This window comes from Kwoniella shivajii, chromosome 4 (assembly GCF_035658355.1).
Source record: "Kwoniella shivajii chromosome 4, complete sequence".
In the NCBI taxonomy this organism is placed as follows: domain Eukaryota; kingdom Fungi; phylum Basidiomycota; class Tremellomycetes; order Tremellales; family Cryptococcaceae; genus Kwoniella; species Kwoniella shivajii.
In genome coordinates this window covers 503,014-523,661 of record NC_085911.1, presented here as the reverse complement: position 1 = coordinate 523,661, position 20,648 = coordinate 503,014, and the positions used below count along the sequence as shown (strand labels likewise).

The 20,648-nt window shown below is 43.7% G+C and overlaps 8 protein-coding genes across 8 annotated transcripts; 4 read left to right on the top strand and 4 right to left on the bottom strand.

Annotated features, from left to right (window-relative positions):
* Positions 1-229: 229 nt before the first annotated feature.
* IL334_003176 (5'/3'-nucleotidase SurE) lies at positions 230-1,776 on the top strand (the record flags this gene model as incomplete). Its single annotated transcript, XM_062934912.1, has 7 exons — positions 230-277; positions 346-461; positions 514-572; positions 636-721; positions 780-858; positions 917-1,313; positions 1,374-1,776. The coding sequence occupies 7 exons, from the start codon at positions 230-232 to the stop codon at positions 1,774-1,776; spliced, it is 1,188 nt and encodes a 395-aa protein (XP_062790963.1).
* A 296-nt stretch (positions 1,777-2,072) lies between these two features.
* IL334_003175 (uncharacterized protein) lies at positions 2,073-3,498 on the bottom strand (the record flags this gene model as incomplete). Its single annotated transcript, XM_062934911.1, has 4 exons — positions 2,073-2,332; positions 2,399-2,449; positions 2,519-3,090; positions 3,152-3,498. 4 exons carry the CDS (start codon positions 3,496-3,498, stop codon positions 2,073-2,075), a joined length of 1,230 nt encoding a protein of 409 aa, XP_062790962.1.
* Positions 3,499-4,222: 724 nt separating this feature from the next.
* Positions 4,223-5,951, top strand: IL334_003174 (uncharacterized protein; the record flags this gene model as incomplete). Its single annotated transcript, XM_062934910.1, has 5 exons — positions 4,223-4,673; positions 4,763-4,827; positions 4,907-5,048; positions 5,168-5,666; positions 5,732-5,951. 5 exons carry the CDS (start codon positions 4,223-4,225, stop codon positions 5,949-5,951), a joined length of 1,377 nt encoding a protein of 458 aa, XP_062790961.1.
* A 987-nt stretch (positions 5,952-6,938) lies between these two features.
* IL334_003173 (uncharacterized protein) lies at positions 6,939-8,560 on the top strand (the record flags this gene model as incomplete). The annotated part of the gene is made up of 9 exons (XM_062934909.1): positions 6,939-6,957; positions 7,130-7,233; positions 7,308-7,400; positions 7,505-7,585; positions 7,666-7,790; positions 7,904-8,000; positions 8,074-8,215; positions 8,285-8,423; positions 8,515-8,560. 9 exons carry the CDS (start codon positions 6,939-6,941, stop codon positions 8,558-8,560), a joined length of 846 nt encoding a protein of 281 aa, XP_062790960.1.
* A 390-nt stretch (positions 8,561-8,950) lies between these two features.
* On the bottom strand, positions 8,951-13,327 carry IL334_003172 (uncharacterized protein; the record flags this gene model as incomplete). Its single annotated transcript, XM_062934908.1, has 6 exons — positions 8,951-11,005; positions 11,063-12,123; positions 12,174-12,215; positions 12,280-12,366; positions 12,430-12,978; positions 13,054-13,327. 6 exons carry the CDS (start codon positions 13,325-13,327, stop codon positions 8,951-8,953), a joined length of 4,068 nt encoding a protein of 1,355 aa, XP_062790959.1.
* Positions 13,328-16,877: 3,550 nt separating this feature from the next.
* Positions 16,878-17,862, top strand: IL334_003171 (uncharacterized protein; the record flags this gene model as incomplete). Its single annotated transcript, XM_062934907.1, has 2 exons — positions 16,878-16,973; positions 17,083-17,862. 2 exons carry the CDS (start codon positions 16,878-16,880, stop codon positions 17,860-17,862), a joined length of 876 nt encoding a protein of 291 aa, XP_062790958.1.
* Positions 17,863-19,208: 1,346 nt separating this feature from the next.
* On the bottom strand, positions 19,209-19,514 carry IL334_003170 (uncharacterized protein; the record flags this gene model as incomplete). Its single annotated transcript, XM_062934906.1, has 2 exons — positions 19,209-19,433; positions 19,512-19,514. The coding sequence occupies 2 exons, from the start codon at positions 19,512-19,514 to the stop codon at positions 19,209-19,211; spliced, it is 228 nt and encodes a 75-aa protein (XP_062790957.1).
* A 746-nt stretch (positions 19,515-20,260) lies between these two features.
* Positions 20,261-20,570, bottom strand: IL334_003169 (uncharacterized protein; the record flags this gene model as incomplete). Its single annotated transcript, XM_062934905.1, has 2 exons — positions 20,261-20,503; positions 20,565-20,570. The coding sequence occupies 2 exons, from the start codon at positions 20,568-20,570 to the stop codon at positions 20,261-20,263; spliced, it is 249 nt and encodes an 82-aa protein (XP_062790956.1).
* Positions 20,571-20,648: the final 78 nt, after the last annotated feature.

The window sequence follows — 20,648 nt, the reverse complement described above, 5'->3', positions numbered from 1 at the left end:
CGGAGCCCCACGCTCATCGCGATGGTCCCGGTTAGTGCGTGATTGTAAATTGATCATTTCTTGAAGATTACATCTTGCTTTCTCCTTTGACTTCTTACAGCGTCTTCGATTCTGGATAGGGCACAATCTACTAAGGACCATTCGTCCCAAAACCAAATAGCTCATCGCTTTTCATAGCTACCACATCTTGCGGCGCTCTTGCTTGATATCTGCAAACCATCAGTCTGACATGCCTCGCATTCAGACATATAAAGATAGACCAGTCGTCCTTCTGACCGTGAGTGATTGCAACACTGTGCAAATTAGATTAGGCTCTTATCGGTACTAAACGTCTCGTGATTGTAGAACGATGATGGCCCTCCGTGCGCTTCTTCTCCCAATATCTTCTCGTTCTGCAAGCTACTTCAGTCACGGCTAGGTTGGGACGTAAGGGTTGTCATTCCGGACTGTCAGAAATCCTGGTAAGCTGTCCACCCAACCAAATGTCAAGACAATTTCCTTACCTCCTACTAGGGTCGGTAAAGCATATGCGATAAGCGACGTTATTACTGCGAGTTACTTCTACCCCCTCGGTGAGTGTTATACTGTGTCCTCGATCGCACCGATCTATGAGACTGATCATCATGCGATTGTAGAACCTGAAGGTCTTACTGGCGAGATAACGGCTACTGCTCGACCACTGAAAGATGGAGAGACTATGGAATGGATACTGCTATCTGGCGTAAGTTCACTACCATTTATTTAGGCTTTTTGTGTCTCTGGCTCAATCACCCCGATAGACACCGGCAACTTGTACGAATATCGCTTTGCACAATCTCTATCCGGGTGAAATTGACCTAGTGGTGTCTGGACCAAATCGTGAGTTCAGCTGCGTCCTGATCTTGATCCGTGCTGTGTAGCTAAATGAGAGCTCCAGACGGTCGAAATTCCTCGACGGCATTCGCTTTATCTTCAGGAACTTTAGGCGCAGCTTTAGCTGGAGCGTTATCGACACCCCTTCCTGGTCCATCGACTGGTGAATCATCTTTACATCTGGATCACATACCTTGTATAGCAGTATCCTACGGTGTAGTAACAAGACCTGTTACGTCAAGGGTACTAGATCTAGCAACGGACGCAGCTGCGGATGTGTGTGAGAAGTTATTTAACGATTGGGGTTGGGATGAAGATCACGAGAAAGGAAGACATCTAGTTCAAGTATATTCAGTTAATATCCCCTTAGTGGAAGGTGATTTAGAAGTTGGAACAAGAAAAACAGCTTGGACAAATATGTGGAGAAACTCTTATGGAAGATTATTCAAAGATACAACATTGTGAGCATCAGCTTTCACCAACTTGTCTTGCCCAAAAAGTCAGGCTGACTTGATTGTCAGATCGAAAGCGAACTATGATCCAGGAGACAATTCTAATCAAAACAAACCGGCATCTGCTTCAACGAATCAGCCGCAAAACACAAATATACCGCCTGGTGACTCGACTACGTCGACAGCTGGTCCTGGAGCTCTACCGACTCCGACTCCCACATTACCTTCATCTCCTTCAATCGGGGCAGACAAAGAAGCTGGTCAACTGAAATTTCATTTCGCACCTGACATGAAACCACTCTTGTTCCCTCCTATAGAAAGCTTACCTGTCGGGTCCGATGCGTGGGCTTTCGCGAAAGGTTATATAAGTGTGACTCCCATGAGAGCTCAATTTGCTTGTCCGATAGAAGGCAGTTATGGATTCGGTAAAGATGAGAATCAAGGAAAGGCTGCCGGGAGCCTGTGGGATTAATAGGGTTTCACAGTTCATAGTACTTTGTATTCCGATATATATGTAACATGTTATCGGACAGATATCATGCTCATACATGAACATGTCTTTCGTATTCTGGGCTCGATATGCTCACTCCTGCTAATCCAATTTGCATTTGCACTGGATCATCAAAGAGACCATGGATATATAGCTCATATACATTGTATAGTGTATATATTTCTCAAAGTCCGTTCAAATTAAGCTACTGTATGTATAAATAATATCCGATTTCTGATAGGGAAAAAAAGAGGATATCATCGTTCCCCATTCACTTTCTAGTGCATGTCTAAAGGTGGTTGGCCGCGATTAGCCAGGAATTCCGCTAGATGTTGAGCAGCTTCTTCTCCGAAGAAAATGTCCATGTTTTCCTTTGAGCCTATCATCTCTTCTTTGGCTCGAGCAAGCATCTGCTTCTCAAAGCTTCTCAAAGCTTCATGCAGAGCCTGTGGAGAGGGTGCAACGGCTGAGGTGTTGGTGGAAGGCGAGGTGAAAATGGGTACCAAGGTTTGACCCAAGAGTAAAGCGTCGGCCAGAGCTGTCAAATTTACATTTTGTCAGTATATATTCTCTTTCTGAGAGCAAGCAAATAGGATGGACTCGCCTTGGTTGACACCCTCCCCTGCAAATGGTGACATCACATGAGCGGCATCGCCTAGATTCAAGTCTTATCAGCCCTCCAACAGTTCAATGCCAAGAAGAAGATCGAATTTCATACACTTACCCATAACGGTAACTCCAGTCTTATCTGTTTCCCATTTGATATCAGGATCAAATTGCCAAATCCTTCTGGGATAAATAGTCTCTTCTGTGGAAGCCATTATGACTTCATGTGTTATGGGTGTCCATTCTTGAAACAGATCGCATAACCATTGTTTCCTTCCTGACTCAGGTAAGGGATTTTCATCTTGCCATTCTCTAGAACATTTGAGTGCTAAGTAAACTTTACATGATCTCTTTGAGTTCATTTGAGGCATGAATGCTTTTCCATCATCTAGCATCATCATGGCGCCTTTGCCAATAAAAGCTTCCAGCTCAGGCGTAAGGTTCTCAGGGGAAATACTGAGATCATACATTGATATGCCTGAGTAATCTGGTTTGATGTTGTGTAGCAAGGGTCGAATCAGTGAGAATGCTCCATCCGCTCCGACCAAATAAGGCGTAGTTATTGAAGGCTTATTGCGAAATTCGATCTGATATAAAGAAGGATTTATAGCTTTGACAGAAATGATTTTGTGATCCCACTGAATAGTTGATGGTGAAAGTGAGTTGATGAGTAAGTTGCGGAGATCAGTCCTGTCAATCATTCATACAGTAAGCGCAAGAGTCGTAGAAGAAAGAAGTGAATTTGACTTGCCTATCAATCTCAGGTCTACCTGTGACTTCATCCCCCTCAGCGAATTTCTTTTCTTCACCCTCTTGGACATTTTCATCTAGCCATATTTTACCAGTCTTATCGGCCACCTTCATAGCTTCACCTTCTTGTCTCATCATCACACTAGCTTCTTGCAAAAGGTTCGTCTCTTTCAAAGCTAAAAGACCAGTATCTTCATGAAGATCCAAAGATCCTCCTTGAGGTCGATAATGAGGATGTGGATCACCTTCGTATACTACAACTGGTATATGATGCTGTTCTAGGTATACAGCAAGTAGTAACCCGGATGGTCCAGCTCCTACAATCGCAATAGGCTCAGGGGTCGACATGTTTTGCTCGGTTATTGATCTTTGTGGTCCAAGTGATTTTTAAATCAGTATTAGAATCAGTGATGAGATGTGGGCAGGGATGATCAAAGACCATCACAAAGCTATCGTTCGAAATGACTCCTTATATACCAGAATAGGTGCATATTGATCAGTCTGGTTCGGTCCTCAACCCCGATCATAAACAAAACGTGCCGAGGAGGCAACAAATCCATCCATGGGATCTGCAATGAAATCCCAGGAATAGATTATGAACAACTTCGGCCCGGCATTTTTGAAAGCTTTGTTTTGGTCAGGATAAACCGAGCTTATCTTGGTTTGACCGCGGTGACCGACCAGCAGAAGAATGCTTCCGAAGATCTTTCAGGCAAAGTATCCCGCGCGCCTACAAAGCTTCGGAAACCCTTTTAGCCGCTTCTGCCTAAGTCAGGATGGTGTTCTTGAGAGCAGGCTGCCACATTGATATCACCGCGGTATTGTTATTTAGGCACAAAGCTACTGGTGAGCAGTTGGCGATTGATAGGTTGGGAAGGAGAGAGTTTACGAATGACAATATCATCAATCTGAAATAGATATCCTAGTAAAGATATGAACAAAGACAAGCTGACATAGCGAGGCAAACGACATTCAATCAACGTGACCAACGCTGAAGATTTTCTTTCTCAAAAAGCCCTCAAGGGCTGCTATATTGTCTACATTTACCTTCAAACATCTCCCTTAATACGAAATGTCACATCTTCTTCCACCAAACTTGCTCAAGCTCTTCGCACCTCGACCACATCCTCCGTTCCTCAAGCCTCTGAGTAAAGATGAACGAGTGAGAGGACCCAACAAGCTCGCTGGTGTCGCACCCTTGTTTCATAGATTGAAGGAAGAAGCGGATGAAGAGGAAATTCGTAGAGGTATAATGGAAGATGCTAAACCCGATACAAAGGATACGCCCGAAGTAGAATCCTCTTCTACAGCACTAGCAGCCGGAAGTAAAACAAACGGTGAAACGAATGGTGAAGATGGTGAAGTGAAAGATTCCTCAGCGAGAACGACTGCAACAAATAAAAAGGGAAAGAAGAAAGACCTGGTTGCTGAGAGAGGTATCATTGGTCCTGAAGCTGTCAAGATGAGGAAAGAACTGAGAAAGAAAAGACAGGAGGAATATAAGAAAAGTGCGGAGAAGAATTGTGAGTCCATGTTGTCATAGACTCAAAAATATGCTATCTTTAGCAAGCTGTCCTAACGAATCGCATGCTAATTGTCACACATACTGTAGATAAACCTCAAGATGACGATAATGCAGCGGGAGACCCATATAAAACCCTTTTCATTTCAAGACTGGTAAGTCCACCCTTCTATAGGCTGTCCACCTCATAGACGCGCCTCTTATGTAACAAGAACTAATCTTGAATGTTCACAGTCGAAAAAAGCAACAGAAGTCGATCTACGACGTGAATTCGAGATGTACGGTGCCATAGAGAAGATAAGGATAGTGAAGGATAGAAAAGGGAAAAGCAAAAGTTACGCTTTCATTGTATATGAGCGAGAAAGGGATATGAAAGGTGAGCATCTTTTTGGGGAATATAGGACTTGAGATTTTGTTATACCTACCTTTTTCTGCTCTCATTGAATGACTCCCACAGTGAAGTAAACGTGACTAATGCTTGCTTCTATCTTTTAGCCGCATACAAAGACGCTGAAGGAATCCCAATCCATCACAAGAAGATTTTAGTCGATGTAGAACGTGGACGTACGGTAAAAGGCTGGAAACCACGTCGTTTAGGTGGTGGACTAGGAGGAAGACCAAAACCTGTCGATCCTGCAAAAGAACAACCACCACCTATACCTTCTTTCGGACCACCTGGAGGCGGATTCAGAGGAGGATTCGGAGGAAGAGGGGGTGGATTCAGAGGTGGACCTCCTAGAGGCGGCTTTGGTGGAGGTGGGGGAGGATTCGGTGGAAGAGGCGGATTCCAAGGAGGGGCAGGCGGAGGTGGTGGATTCCAAGGTGGAAACAGAGGTGGTTTCGGTGGCAGAGGCGGATTCCAAGGCGGAGGTGGAGGTGGATTTGGTGGGCGAGGAGGGTTCCAAGGTGGAGGTGGAGGAGGAGACAGAGGAGGATTCGGTGGACAAGCTGGACAACAAGGTGGTTTCGGCGGTGGTCAATCTAGTAGTTACGGGTAAATATCGTCTTCTTATTTCTCACAATTAGAAACCAGTGAATCATATAGCTAACCTCATTCAGTGGACCTCCTCCTTCTGGTGGTGGTGGATTCCAAAATGGATATCAACAAGGACCACCTAGTGCCGGCGGCTTTGGCGGTGGTGGTGGTGGCTTTAAGAGAGATCACGATGGAGGCAGTGGTGGTGGATATGCCGGTGGTAGTGGTGGTGGATACGGAGGAGGTGCAGGAGGCGGAGGAGGCGGTTATGAAGATCGTGATCCTAAGAGGATGCGATATTAGATGTCCGATATCTCTATTGCCTCCTATTCTTTGCTTCTCCCCTCAAATTTCTCTATACACAATTGGACCTCGCTCAAGGTAGGAAGTCCGGAAACTTTATCATTGCATGTGGATGAGACAAAGTCAATGGGAAAGAAAGGTCAAGTATGTAAAACAAGGTATAAAGTTCCCGCCTCACCTATAGTTTTCAATGATATCGATCACATAGCATTTAAGTCTCAGACCGTCCAGTTATTTTCACAGAATACGTTGCACGAGGAAGCATACATACCATCAAGGTGGGTATGGTAGGTCATATCATCATGCCACCCTTTCATTCGTTTACTCATTACATATCGTTTGTTTGTTACAAGTCATGATGATTCTCACCGTATGCATCGTCGCGAAGCAAGATCAAATGTGATTACTTCTGTTATACGGGCTGCATGGAATTGCAATATAGGGTCTGTGTCCATGTGTATGCGATGGTCTGATCACATTCCACTGTCTTTATCCATTGCTATCATCAAGAAAAGCACTTGCTTCGGCACTTAGATAAACCTCGGGGAGGATATCTTTTAGCTTATCTAAGACCTAATTGACTATGGAGGATCGACTTGTTCCGCTCATGCATGATGAAACCACGATGAGGACCAAAGATACCTGTTTGACTTCATTCTACAGAGTGTGATGATATAAGCGAGAAGATGCGTGAATACGATCTCAGGAACGTGGTGATCTCCACACTCTCTTTGTATGATGATATGAGGTAATTCAATCGGTGAATGATGAATTATTTAAGAGGCATCATGACGTGCGTTCAGGTGATCACAGAAGGATTTGTCTAGTATTGAATCAATGATTAAATTTCTCTCGTAAACCATATAAACCAAAGGAAAGCGATCTTCTTCTACCATTGACTTCAACTCTATTTTGCTTCACTTACGCATTATCACTGAACACTTCATATCCCTACCGAGAAATCAGCAAGCAACAGCAGAATACAACATGTCATCCGATAAAATCAGTGAATATCTCTTCCTCCTTGCCTTCGTTACCTTCTTGATAGAATAAGGAGGTTGATTGGGTATAAAGTGTTCTTGCACTTGTACCATTCACACCATCTTTCATACACTTGATGCACTGTAGCTCAAGTCAAACAAAAGCACTTTCGCTTATCGTGTTGACCATACATGTAGCCCTATACGAATTCGCCGGATCATGTTGGGCAAATGTACCTAAAATCGCTTTGGCTGAGACTGGTTTAAAGGATGTCGAATCCGTATCCATCAACCTTGCTGAAGTCAGTATATTTGTCTACTCCTCCGTGTCGCCTCTCTTCTGGACATGCGCTTGTGGCTGACGTGATCGCTGTAGGGAAAGAACTTTGAGCCGGAATATCTCAAAATCAACCCCGCTGGTACAGTACCAACCTTGATTGTCAAAGGAGAGAAATACCAAGATTCAGTCGTATGTCTCTGCTCCTTCTTTTCCCTTGACGCTCTGAACAGTTCCTACATTGTTAGGGCGTGCACTCGGGCATGAGCTGATGATATTGGTTTGTCACCTTCTAGTCTGTCGTCAGCCAAATCATCAAAATTGCTCCTCACCCACCTAAGGCTGATGCTCACACCAGCACCAGTATCATCGAAGAGGTAAGCTTGATCACAATGGGACCATGATAGGCTCAAGAAGACTCTACTTGCTGATTCTTTATCTCTGATGTGACGCGTAGATCCACGCTGCAGCTCATGATCCCAACGCAACTCTCCTCTTTGCTATCGATGATGATGATAGAAAAGCTAAAGCAAATGGACTTCCTAAAGGTTTCTTGGAAGGCAGACAAAAGGCTTTAGACAAGTGAGTGGTGAATAGCTCAGCTATGAACATGGACACGTACGGACCATCCTGCAGCAGCAACAGTGACTATACTACGTTGAGCATTCATGCTGATTCCGTCTATTCGCTTTCAGACTCGCTGAAAACCCTCCCGCTGAATTCAAAGATTTTCTTCTTAAGAAAAAAGCGGATAACCAACAATTATTGAACTTTTACATTAGCGAACCTGACGTAAGTGCATCCATCTTCAACTTACCATGCATCTATCTCCTAAATCGCTGATCTTCTCTTTGATCATGTCCAGGATGCGACCAAGCAAGCTCACTACTCTCAAGGAAAGAACCTTTGGAAATCAGTCGGCATTGCTCTCAGAGGAGTGATCACTCAAGCTTTACAGAAGAATGGCGGACCTTATGCAGGCGGTGAAGAGCCTTCGGAAGTCGATTGTCAGTTTATATTGCATATCATACAATCGAAACAAGGATTTATGGCTGAATTTTATTGTCATGTTTAAGACCACATCATCACTTGGCTCGCTAGAACAATCACAAACACGGGTGTAGAACCTGGTTCATCAGCTGAAGTTGCCATTCCTAAATTACAAGAATACACTGGTGGCCACAATATCGATCCTATCGTTGGTAAATACTGGGAGTGAGTTATTCTCATATTTATTAACAGTATCTCACTCCACTGTGCTTCCGGATCTCATAAGGATACCTCGCTGATGTTTCTGACTGTACAGCGCTTGGATTGCTAGATCTAGTTTCAAGGATAACAGTATTCATTAAATAGTGACAATGGGTAGTCTGCCTCTACTGGTTTTTAGAGAATGTTTGGTCGTAACGAGTACAATGGATGAAGGGAAAAACCCATGTCTATTAGTTAAACGTAAATCATAAATCATCATGTTCATGAGAAAAATGAAGGAGCGTACGAACGCTACAGGATGAAGCAATGCATGAATAAATCTGTCAATATAAAATCTCAACATATGATTGTCCGTGTCTTTGATTGAGCGAATTATATTTCAACTACATGAGAAATCCTCCCTTTTCCACTCCTAGTGCTGCTTGTGTCCATCGTGATTTTACATAGAGTACTGCTCATTTACTTCGTATCCGACACGATCTGGTTTGTGGCCTCGCGATTATGCGCGCAGACGTCTGCATTTACTCTCATTATCGCTTCATCTCCCCACTTAACCTTCTTGGATCTCTAGTTGGTCTTGCGGGCCCCAATCCTCCTGGTTTCGAATTCTCGTTACTCACTTTTGACTGACCTTGTGGTTGCGATAATGAAGTAGTGGAGGATATAGGAACAAAAGCAGTTGGCGGATAACCTATATCCCCAGAAGGAGGAGTGTTTGACTGCGATCGTGAGGCACTCGAGGGTATTGATGAAGTTTGCGGAGTTTGAGGTGAAGAATTACCGAATTTAGGAGGTCTTAATACTTTGAAACCTTTGGTCGAATTATTACCTTCAACGCCGTTGTTCGATTTATTACTGATGCTTCCTGGAGTGACATTGACACTTGTGAATCCACTCGAAGTGCCAGGGTTGGGACTTGGATGAACTGATGCTACATAATTCCCATTCTCATTTACATTTTCGTATGGATTACCGTGGATATATTGCGGTGATGGTGTGGGAACAGGTTGATTTGTTCTTTTAACTTTGAAAGTCGATGATGCTTGCGCATAATTTGATGGTGAAGAAGATTGCGTTTGTGAGGTTAATGAAGACATCGTTATTGGACCTGGACGCTTCACTACAAAAGCTTTGTTGGACGAAGGTGAGGTGGTAGGAGCTTCGACACCAGCTAATAAAGCACCTGATTCAGCGGCCAATGCAGCTTTTCTAGCTTTATTCTCATCTCTCGCTTGCGCGGTAAACTCGTCATCAACTCGTTTCTTTCTTCCCAGAGTGAAGAATCTAAATCCGTTGGATTTCTCCTGTTCTAATTCCGGACTTAAAGGTACTGGTTCAAACGGTAATGGTTCTCTGTGTTCTTGGTTTACAGGTGTCTTCGATGATCTATTTTGTTTAGCTTTACGCCTTGACGGTCCAGGCTCATCATCTGTTTCTTCCTCGGATTCATCTGATATAGGTGATTTACCATTCGCGCGTGCAAACCATCCTGCAGATTTACCTCTCTTATGTTTTTTGCGCGTTGAAGTGGAATACTGACTATCTGGAGATGGATCATTCTTGAGGTCATTCAAAGACCTTCTTTTAGGTATAGCTAATGCTGGAGGTCGTAAGCCTTCATTGTTCGGTCGTATGCCTTGTTGTGATTGACGAGATGATCCGCCTGCGCCTAGAGGCGTATGTCTCGATTGTGGTGATAAGTTAGGTGATCCGATAGGAGTAGCCAATTCAATGACGGCCGAAGACGATTGCTGGCGGTTATGAGGTGGTGACATTGGCCTATGAGAGACTTGCGCAACCCGAACTTGAGGAGGTGCTGCACTTGGATCGACAGTCGTAGGTGAGACTCGAGAAGGACTGGACCCAGCTAAAACATCATAAGGATTTTGAAAATCTGCTCTTCCACCTTTGATGACTGAGAAACTCCTCGAGGGAGCCGAGCCACTCTGTCGATTTAAGTCATTTGATGGCGGGTAAAGTCCTTGCACAGGTGAAGTAGCCGAAGGAACATAAGCCCCTGGAGCAGCATATCCACTGACTACAGGAGAAGGTCTCCAGGCATCCATTATGTTATCGCCACCGCCTTCAGCTGATCTTGATTCTGAGCTCAATCTTTCTTGTTCAGGTGGCGGTGGTCCAAGAGGTGGGACGTAGCCTGGGAAGTAACCTTGACGATCTTGCATTGAGAAAGCTGGATATCCAGGAGATAAGAATGGTGTGGTCCCTTCCGAAGTGACAGGAGGTCTAGTTACACCTTGAGAATGCCTATCCAACATCATTTGAGTAGTCAACGATCCTGCAGCAGAAACGTTTCTTTGCAATTGCTTTGAACCCCTCTTCCTCCTCTTTCTGGCTGCGGCTTTGCCACCTCTGACACCGTTCAAGCAATCGAGATCCATGATAGCAGCGAAAATACCTCCATCAAGGGGATGAGTCGATTCGTCGAAATGGAGTGTACCGAACACTCGGATTGCCCCCTCGATAAGCTTCGTGATGAGCATAAGAAGGAAAAACACAAATGCGATTGCTTGGAGGATCAAGATGGCGTAAGTGATCCAGTCGTTTGCAGAGGTATTCAGAGCAACCTATTATTTAATCGTCTTAGTTGAATCCAGACGATATTCGATATTCAAATCACTCACTGTTGAACTGAGTAGCATGACCAAAACTGCTGTACACAGACGTATTAGTCCTAAAAAAGCATTGGAAGCTCCCATGCTTGCACCTTCTCCCCAAGGATACCAGACTCCAGGTATTATCAGCATAGCTAACTCTACCAATATAATAATGACCGCTTGAACAATTCCACTTTTCTGCCCAGCTCCCACGACTATTCCAACAATCAGACTTGCGGTAAGAGGAACAGCGCGGTACATCTGCTTGCTCTCAACATATATATTATACATCGGTCCCAAAGACAAAAGCGTTCTTGTTGCATCGTACAGTTTGCCGCTGGGTGCTCTTGAGATTCGATATAAAATGTAGGCAGGTATTGTGACGGAGATGAACACGAAAGCCAAAGCCGCGAATACTCGAGACACGATACTTGCTCGACCGCCCACGATAAGTTGATATATTGAGAATATGGTTATCGGCAGATGGAAGATGAGGATCAATCGAATAAGGTTACCATACAAGGCAGCAGCGTGGAAAGCACCTGCCTCCCCTTTGAACTTGAATCTCAGCCAGATCCGCCTTAAGGGAGACGCGGCAGACGCCTTTGCTTGTTGTGCAAGCGAAGCTCTGGTGGGCAGAGTGTTTGGACCATCCGACCAGAGCGTGTTCCGAGGATCATAAGCTTCTTTAGCACCCAAACTACCTCGAGGACTACTGCCTAAACTAGATCTTTTAGGCCCAGGACTTCCTTGCTGTTTTGGTGGACCTATCGAGAGGTATTCGAAGAGAGCATGCAGGGCCCAGACGAAGATACTGATTATAAATACTGCAGCTGTGAGGAGTAAGAAGATAGCCAAACAAGTGCCGAAGAGATCTTGAGGTCGAAGACCAACTGCGGTAGCGAAGGATGCTATACCATGAGCAGAATCGTGATTGTCAAACAAGGGGTTGAAAGTGGATGAATCGAGATACAAGGGATACTGAGCGTCATTCATCTGGGTTGCGAAGGCTGTAGGCGGAGTGTAGTTGGCAGGATAAGTGTTGATCCGCTTGGTATCCAAGTCCGATCCTTGAACGAGGGTTGTGTCTGTTGAAAGAGGTCAGCGAAGCAGTGACATGAGCATCGAAACAACGTACTCCACACAAGATCTGCCCATGCTCCTCTGGCAAATATCGGATCTATTTAAAGTGTTAACCATTTGCAACTATAATTATTTGTGTAATAGAAGATATGGTTGCTCACAAGCGAATCCCGGCCAATTCACAGCTATCATACCCAACATCGTACAGAATTGGATATGAAACATGATATCCTTGAGAGAAGGTGTCACTGCATTGCAAAAGGATAAGCATTGTTCCAGATCGTTTCTAACAAGAAAAAGATCAAACTCACCAAATCTTAATAGTCCACCACTAACGCTCAATCTCTCACCACTCAGACCACTAATGATCATGGTACCCCATTTCCTCAATCTCACTTCTCTTCTATTAGGACCATTAGTTCCTGCGATTTTGAGTGCATTTTTCTCCTTTTGATCATATTCAGCTACGCCACTTCCCACTATCCAACCAGTGATGAACCTTGCTCCCCAACTAACAATCCAAAATCCAATCGCTATTGATACAGGTAACCATAAAAATAACTTATAATACCATCCTTTCCTATTGTAAGGCGAAACCTGAATATCAATACAAGCTAAATTTGCCGCATTCAACGAGGTATCTACTATTCTCACTTCAGTTTGTAATGTTGTTAAGGCGTATGATTTGTACAGAGGTACTGTTATGTTGATAGCGAAATTACCGGCTGGTAATGGACAATAAGTTGTATTATAGGGATAATAAGGCGTGGGTAATTCAGGAGGGAAGAGGGAATTACATAGCCATGAAGTCGATTGGTATACATTGAAACTCGCAGCTTTCGTATCTGTGAATAGAGTAGCTGAGATCAAATTCAAAGGTCAGTTAGCCAGTCGGCGTTCAATCTCACTTGCGACTTTGGTCTCTAGGTACTTACCCAACTTGTTCGTTACATTATCGTAACCCGTAACTTCCGATCCAACTACGCCGACCAAATCTATCCTCAAGACCCTATGACCATCTCCCGTTAAACCTAGCCTTTTCGCTTCATCTCCCGGTAAGATCTCCGCATAAATGTCGGTGACATTCAGACGGTCCTGGCCAGCTGCAATTGGCGAGTAAGAGGATAGACAAGATGTGAATGTTGGTTTGAGAGGTGTACCCAGAGCATAGCTGGCTGTTAATAAAAGTATGGGTAAAAAGCCGAACATCGCTACCTAGCTGTATTCAAAATCCAAGGTCAGGGAGATATCAATCAGCTCATACAGTATAGGATGAATCGTTGGTCGAAAGATGTTCACTCACCTCCTCTTATCTACTAGGGCGAAAGACCTGAGTGTTTTGATCGAACGAGGTGACAGGCGATCTTTTGTGAATTGATGACAATGGATCAAATGAAGGTCGATCCAAGCTCAATTTCAAGTTGAATGTCGAATTATCTGTGAGCAAGCAAACTACTTTCACACCCTTTTATCGCTCTTCCCTGTTCGACTTGCATGCAGGTGGGATGAGCATACCAGATACAGAAATGCAAGTACGATAGTGTGGAATGCAGTGATATGATAAACTTGAGAGGCTACCTTTTGAATGAAAGGTGAAGTAAGGGGTGTGAATATGCGGGTCACTGTCAAACTTTTACGCTGGGCGAGGAGGGGATGCGTTAACTTTTGAAAGGTACCGAAAATATCCTTGATTACGATAGAACATTTTGAATACGCGTGTATTCAGCATGGCGGTGCAAGTAAATTAACTACATGAAAGGACTGTTAGATATAAATATATCATTCAATCATCTCCTTGACGATCTTCTCCCCCATTTCATCCATGTTTTGCCCCTTGTCACGTACTTATTAGATTGGGCGAGTACATTGCATGTAGTCTGTCCCACATCAGATCTAAGGCTTTTGTCAGATTCGCCTCTCCAAGACGCGACTGAGAACTTGCTTTTCCCCCGTTAGAAGAACTGCAGCGGTCGCACACCCAACGAACAAAACGTCTGACATCGGTGGAAGACGGTTAAACAATATGTATCTCATAGTTCATCAGAGTCTAGCTGATCTTGTACATAGAAACGGATCATTACCATAGATTCAAGGCGGTGGGCGTCACAATCTGCCTGAATTCTGGCCACTGATTTACATGTATTCTTCGACTTAGAAATGACAGAATATTGAGAATTGTCGACGGCTGACTGACACATCCCCAGTCTCAAGAGAAAGGAGCTCTGACCGATGATCCGTGTCCAATGTTGCCATTGTTCATCTTTACTGACTGTACCCTTTGTATCCCAGCTACATATACTCGAGTGAACAAACTGAATCCACGCTCAGAAATCTCATCAACTGTGTCGTTTCTCATCCGCAGACTCCGGAATAAAATTTAAAGAGTTTACTTTCTTTCGCTAATGCTAATACAGCGTTCCTTCATGCTGAATGTGTAATAATATGAACGTTAGCGGCAGATTGTGTGAAGGGAAGGGATTTGACGTATCTGAGCGCTTGAATGCACCAATCGCCATTACTCATACAATGTTGCGAAGTATCCATCGGCGTCCGAGTCCGACTTACAAACGAAATGAAACAGCGATACGACGTTCCCATCGATAGCATCCGGATGCATGAACCGAAGTTTGGCAAGATTCAATTCACCTTCAACCGCCGCAGTCGTAATTACAGTAGATCGAAACCCAAAAACATCCCGCCATTAGGTAACCACTCGACTCCAGCTTTCAAAGAAAAAATATCGCTCCGTCGTATCAACGATCGGAGGGATACGACGGAGTGCTCGGTTTGAAACGTAATCTGATGATACTTTGTTGGGATACCCGGTATCGAAGTGACCGAGATGCTGCAAAGGCTCACCTCATTTAGTTGAGATTAACAAAGTTTCATTATTGTCATTATGACACCCTCCCCGACTCGGACGACAGCCTACTTTTGTTGAGGGAGCGGAGATGAATGGATATAGGCACTTTGCCGAAAACTGTAACGCAGAGGTGATTGAAAATGAAACCGACCAAAACAACACAATCTTTCAGCATCATCATCGGTCGATTGATCATACTACCAACACTACTGTTTTACTTCAAATCATCGTTATTGCCAAAATTTCATCTCAAAATCGACCGCCGAGTAGGTAAACCTCATACGCTACCGAATTGTTGCCAATCTGACATTGCGCAACTCCAAGCGAGATCTTACAAGTTAAACATCCCCATTTCAGTCCCCACCTTATCAAATGTATAGAAAGTCTTTTTAGCGTCGAAGTGATAAGGTCGAGTCTCGTTTAAAGTTTATGAACTGCAAATGCCGTAAATCAAACCTCCGCATAACCGGCGTTTTCTAATGATGCCCCACCTTTGTAAAACAGCCAATCCCACGGGGTTTCTTCCTGTCGACGATCTCCGGGCCGCCAGTCTTATTAGAGAGAACTCTTTGTTCGGTATTCATGGGACGGTAATTTGCGGTCCGCTATTGCGAATTCCCCCGAATCGGAGCGGTTCACCCTTCTCAGCGGTCTCTCTCCTGCCTGACTAGGTCGAGTTTCATTGGGACATTTGTGTTTGCCGCAATATTTCACTTTCCCGCAGCTTGAGCCAAAATATGTCCGGCCGGAAAGGACCGGACGGCGCGAGACGATCATGATAATTCTCAATCGGGTCCTCAGGCGTGCTCAAATTAACTCCGTTCCAAGAAAGACCAAAAAGATTCCAAGCGAAATCTGGTTAGGGAAGATGGATCTGGTGGGACCACCGAGAAAGATCAAAGTTTATGATCCCAATACCCCTGGAGAGGTAATTTCTGAGAGTTTAAAAGTTCAAAGACTCCAAAGCGGGCCCTTCAAGAACCCCAATGCAAAGTTAAAAGACGCAAAAGGATTTTGTTCTTTCCTTATCGGTCGGTCGGTAATGCCGGTACTGAAATGTACCGAATATTTGATGGTTGTATGGTCGGTTCATTTTTAGCAACATGAGACGCATCGATAGGAATTGAAATGAGGGGGGTGCATGCAAGGGGGTGGGTACTTTTGCCGTTGTACAGGTGGAGTCTCTTTCGAATTGATTTTTGGTATGTTGATGTTGACATCTCACTACTCTGAATCATACATTATCTGTTCATCGTTATCATAGATCCTACAATTTACTGTTCTAGGTCTTTCACAATCGATTCGCTAGCCAAGACTCGTTTGCTTTCCAACTTTGTTCCCGGCGACGTATTTACGTACATATCTTCACATATCTCAGTCGCACGTACTACCGATAAACAGAAGAAGCCACTCTCGTCACTTATCAGATCTACGAACCATTTTTTTCTCTTCAATCGTTCCATTCTTAAAAGAACGACTGTCGCTTATCGAATAACTTTGCAACTAGCGTATCGGTGGAGTGGATATTCCAGTCGGATTATTTGAGCTAGAGCACATCTGCTTTCGTCACATCCCATCATCTAAGATCCTCGTCCAGTTCCAACTGGATCGACATCATAAAGAAAGCTATTACCGCTTATTGCCTATACACCAAGTAACCTAAAAAGAAATTGGATTTGTTGGAACCCCACATATATATTTATATATATATATATATACATTGCGCCCGGTCCCGTTTTACCATTTTATTTATAAATAAAGAAATCCGGCTTTATCTCTCTCTTCTATCCTTGCTTCCATCCTTCCTTATTTTTTGTCAATTCGATTTGGTTCACATACATCCTGCGTGTTTCACCTTATACACAACCCTGTCCATCAGCCTCAAAAGGGGCAAGCATGGCCACTGCTACTTCAACGATGGAAGATCTTATCGCAAGTCTTGGTGGATCAATGCATGTATCTCAAGAAGCATACGATCTCAAGGCACTTCAGGTTAGTATCTAATCTCTTTACTATCTTCCGTTCTTTTTTCCCACGCTCTTACATCCATCGATTCCCATTGTCGAAGTATACTCGTTTACCCGATCGTTTCTTTCAACAGGAATATCTAGCACAAACAATGGTTAGACCTACATTGCCTTTATCACCTAATATATCATTTCGACCTATTCCACCATCACGATCAACTTCTTCAACACGTAAACCAACTTCTTTACCCTCCTCTTATGCGAATTTTGAATCGAACGTACCGCAACCATACCCGTCACCAATGTCACAAGCATCTTTCCATTCATTCACAGAAGATCCTTCTATGAATGTGACTACACCGACATTAGCTCAAAGACCCGGTGGACCATTACGGAGATCATCATCATATGGATTCGGTTGTTCCGTTCAAGTAACACCTTCTTCTCCGCCTACATCATATTCTGCATTTGACGCAGATGCTTTCGCTCCATTATGGCAACAACCAACCTCATCTCAAGCACATGCACAAGATTCATGGGCTAGAATGAGTAATCAACAGTCTTCATCAAACGCTTTCGCCCAATCTCAACATTATGGAGGAGACAATGGTGGACCTTCTCAGGCTTGTGCATTTGGAGCATTTAGACCACCACAAGGTTTCGGGATGGGTATGAATCAACAAGGATTTCAGTACATGGGTGGACGTCCACCTACTCCACCTGATGAAGGTGATGAGGAGATGGACGAAGATGCGATCGATGCCGAGATGGATGATGACGATGAAGAAGAGGAAGACAAGGTAGAAAGAGTCATGGGGCTGTCAGCAACGGGAGCCGGCGATCGCATTCCTCATCACAATCAGTATGGAGGACAAGATATAGATATTTGGGGAAGAGGTAGAAGGAATTTTTAGGGTAATCAAGCTCGGATAGGACCGTAAAATGGAGAAAAAAGTTTCGAACATTACCAGTCGTTTCACTCGTCGTATATCAATCTAGTTGTCAAAAGTCATAGTGAAAGCTGAAATCATAATCCGTAAGTAGGATGGAATTGTTGTACAATAAATAGATGTCAATATTTCAATAGTTGTAAATTATAGAATATATATATACTTATACCATATCAAATGATGCATAGGTGCTCGTTATCACCTGCAAACTGGTTCGAGGCAAGAGTGGCCCTCTCGCTTTCTATTTGCCTCGGAAGCCAGGTGTCTCGTTGCTCTTTCATGACAAATAAGTAAATCTGAACCCACTATGGCGGCGATGTGCTCGGACGGATTCTCCACCGTGTCCGTGAACATGTCAGCTTACCTCTGAATTGATCTTGTCAAGGAAGAATGTTTATGAACATCAACACAACTATCTTATCGCTGCGTTCATTACTTGACCACTATGATGAGTCAACCCATACATCAAGATCTCACCGAGCAAACGCGTAAATCTCGTCATACAAGACTTCCGCCAAAAACCTCGAAACCTCGTCCTACCGGTACTTCCTCTCTTACGATTGAGTATGGTTCTCTCCTAGAACGACCTTGTTCATTTCCCACTGGTGAGACGGATGGGTTTGCCCGGTTTAGGTTTTGGGACACTCGGTTTTGGAGGAATGAGGACGGTGGGGGGCGGTTCTCTGGGCGGCACGAGGAGAATTCGAGTCTGAAGAAGGAAAATTAGGTAACATGGTTAGCATTTACTTCTCTGTCTTATGAATCATGAGATCTTTGACACATCTGAATGCGGTGGAAACTCACAGGCATCTTTAGCTTTAAGCGTACTTGTGGGGTAATAAGATTAAGAATGAAATAGTAGCAGAAGAGAAAGTTGGTTGTTAATAAAGAAAAGAACGAAAATTCGATATTCTACTTACTTATACCTGTTTACTTCTTTCAAACTACCGCCCGCCACGACCAGAAGTCGTGTTTGGAAAAAAACTGAGGTAGATTTGGCTACTGCAATATTAGAGAGTAGGAAGCTTACACTTCCTAGTAAGCTTCCTACGTATTTCCTCTTTATGTGTTTCCTTCATTATTTCTTTATTCCAGATTGCTGACACAGAAAACCCAAGCAAGTCAGATGAAAGATAGAAAGGATACATGTAATTGATAATACGTCACATCTGAGGCATCTAGTTATTTCTCACCGAAAACAAACACTCAGAAATCTTTCTCAAAGCTCCACCTAGAGAGCAAAGGTATGAGTGAGTCACGTATATCAGACGTAAGGATGATACAAAATGGCGACGTACCTCTCTCTTTCCTCAATTTCCCGTCCCATTACCTTGTCCTTCTCCTTGCGCTCCTTGTCCTTGTCCTTGTGCACCATTGGTACTCACATCGGGTCTAGGAGTAGATATGTAAACACTAGTCTGTCCCCATGGTGTAGGCTTAGGTTGTTCGCCTTGATATGTGATATTAGGTTTTTCGTATGTGGGTGGTGGATTACCTGATGAATCGGTTGTGGGAGGTATATACTTAGGCTTCGTCTAGGAGTTATCATCGTGAAGTCAGAACTCTTCATTGTACCTATCTTTACATGTACTTCGCAGATATTAAGCACTTACCATTGAGCTGACTTTCCTAATTGTCTATTTGCTGGTATCTCAGGTCGTTGAAAGTCACTGATGAAAGAAGAGGATAGTAGCTGATCAGATTGTCAGACAATGGTATCGAACAAGTGGCAAGAATTTTTTTTTTTTTTTCACTTCGACGATATCATGAAGTACATTTCTTGGCTAAACCGAAAGGTCTGAATAAGGAAGAACATGATTGATCTATGTGGACGTCTGATTGATGGTGAACAAGTTTGGCATGATTACGCCAAGAGGCTTATTTCTCCTTTTTGATCATTTCGATGTAAAAATTACTCTAGTAAAAGCGTCGTCATATGGTGTGCGAGGATGTTTGTAGGATAAAACAATGATGGTAATCTACAGAAGGGTCCTTTGAGAAGGACCGTGTGTATCCACTGGTTGAAAAGGGTAAAAAAAGGGAGTCTAGTGTCTTGATCGGTCAACTCGCCGTGGAATATTGATTTCTTCTTTCTCACACACACGAACACAAGTATCCAGAAGTGCTAAGAGTGGGAACACTTCAGTTTCCGAGTGTCAAGATCAGATCAAGTCAGTTGAAAGAACAACAAGCTACAACCTATGCATTCGAATCTCATGGAACCACCTATGACAAATCACCTATTTATACCCTCCTCTCCTGCCCTTTCCAGTTTGGCCTTCTCGATTATTCATCTTGGTAATCTCCAAAGTCTCTCGTCAGCTCAACTGATCATTAAAATTGCCACATGAATACAACTCACCTATTTTCCTTGCCCTGCAGTCCCATTCACGGACGCATCACCGTTACTGCATACATTTGCAAGATTGGTTCTGGGTCCTTGATGAGCGTTAATGACTACCCAACTTCCACCTCCAAGATCACTGGGCACAGTCGGAACATTGAGTTTACCACTTTCAGGAAATGAATCAGCTGGATTATCATCATCCTTCGCTCCATTTCGTTGATCCCCGTCGATTCGAGCTTTATCATTATTATCATTGCTCTGTATCGAGCACATCAGAGTTAGCAAAGGTGATAGATACCATTTGGAATGTTCTACTCACCGACATGATGTAGTCTTTGGTCTATGTGAAAGTGAGTGATTGATGGAGTGAGTTCCAAGGTCGACAACAAGATGGTTGAAATTA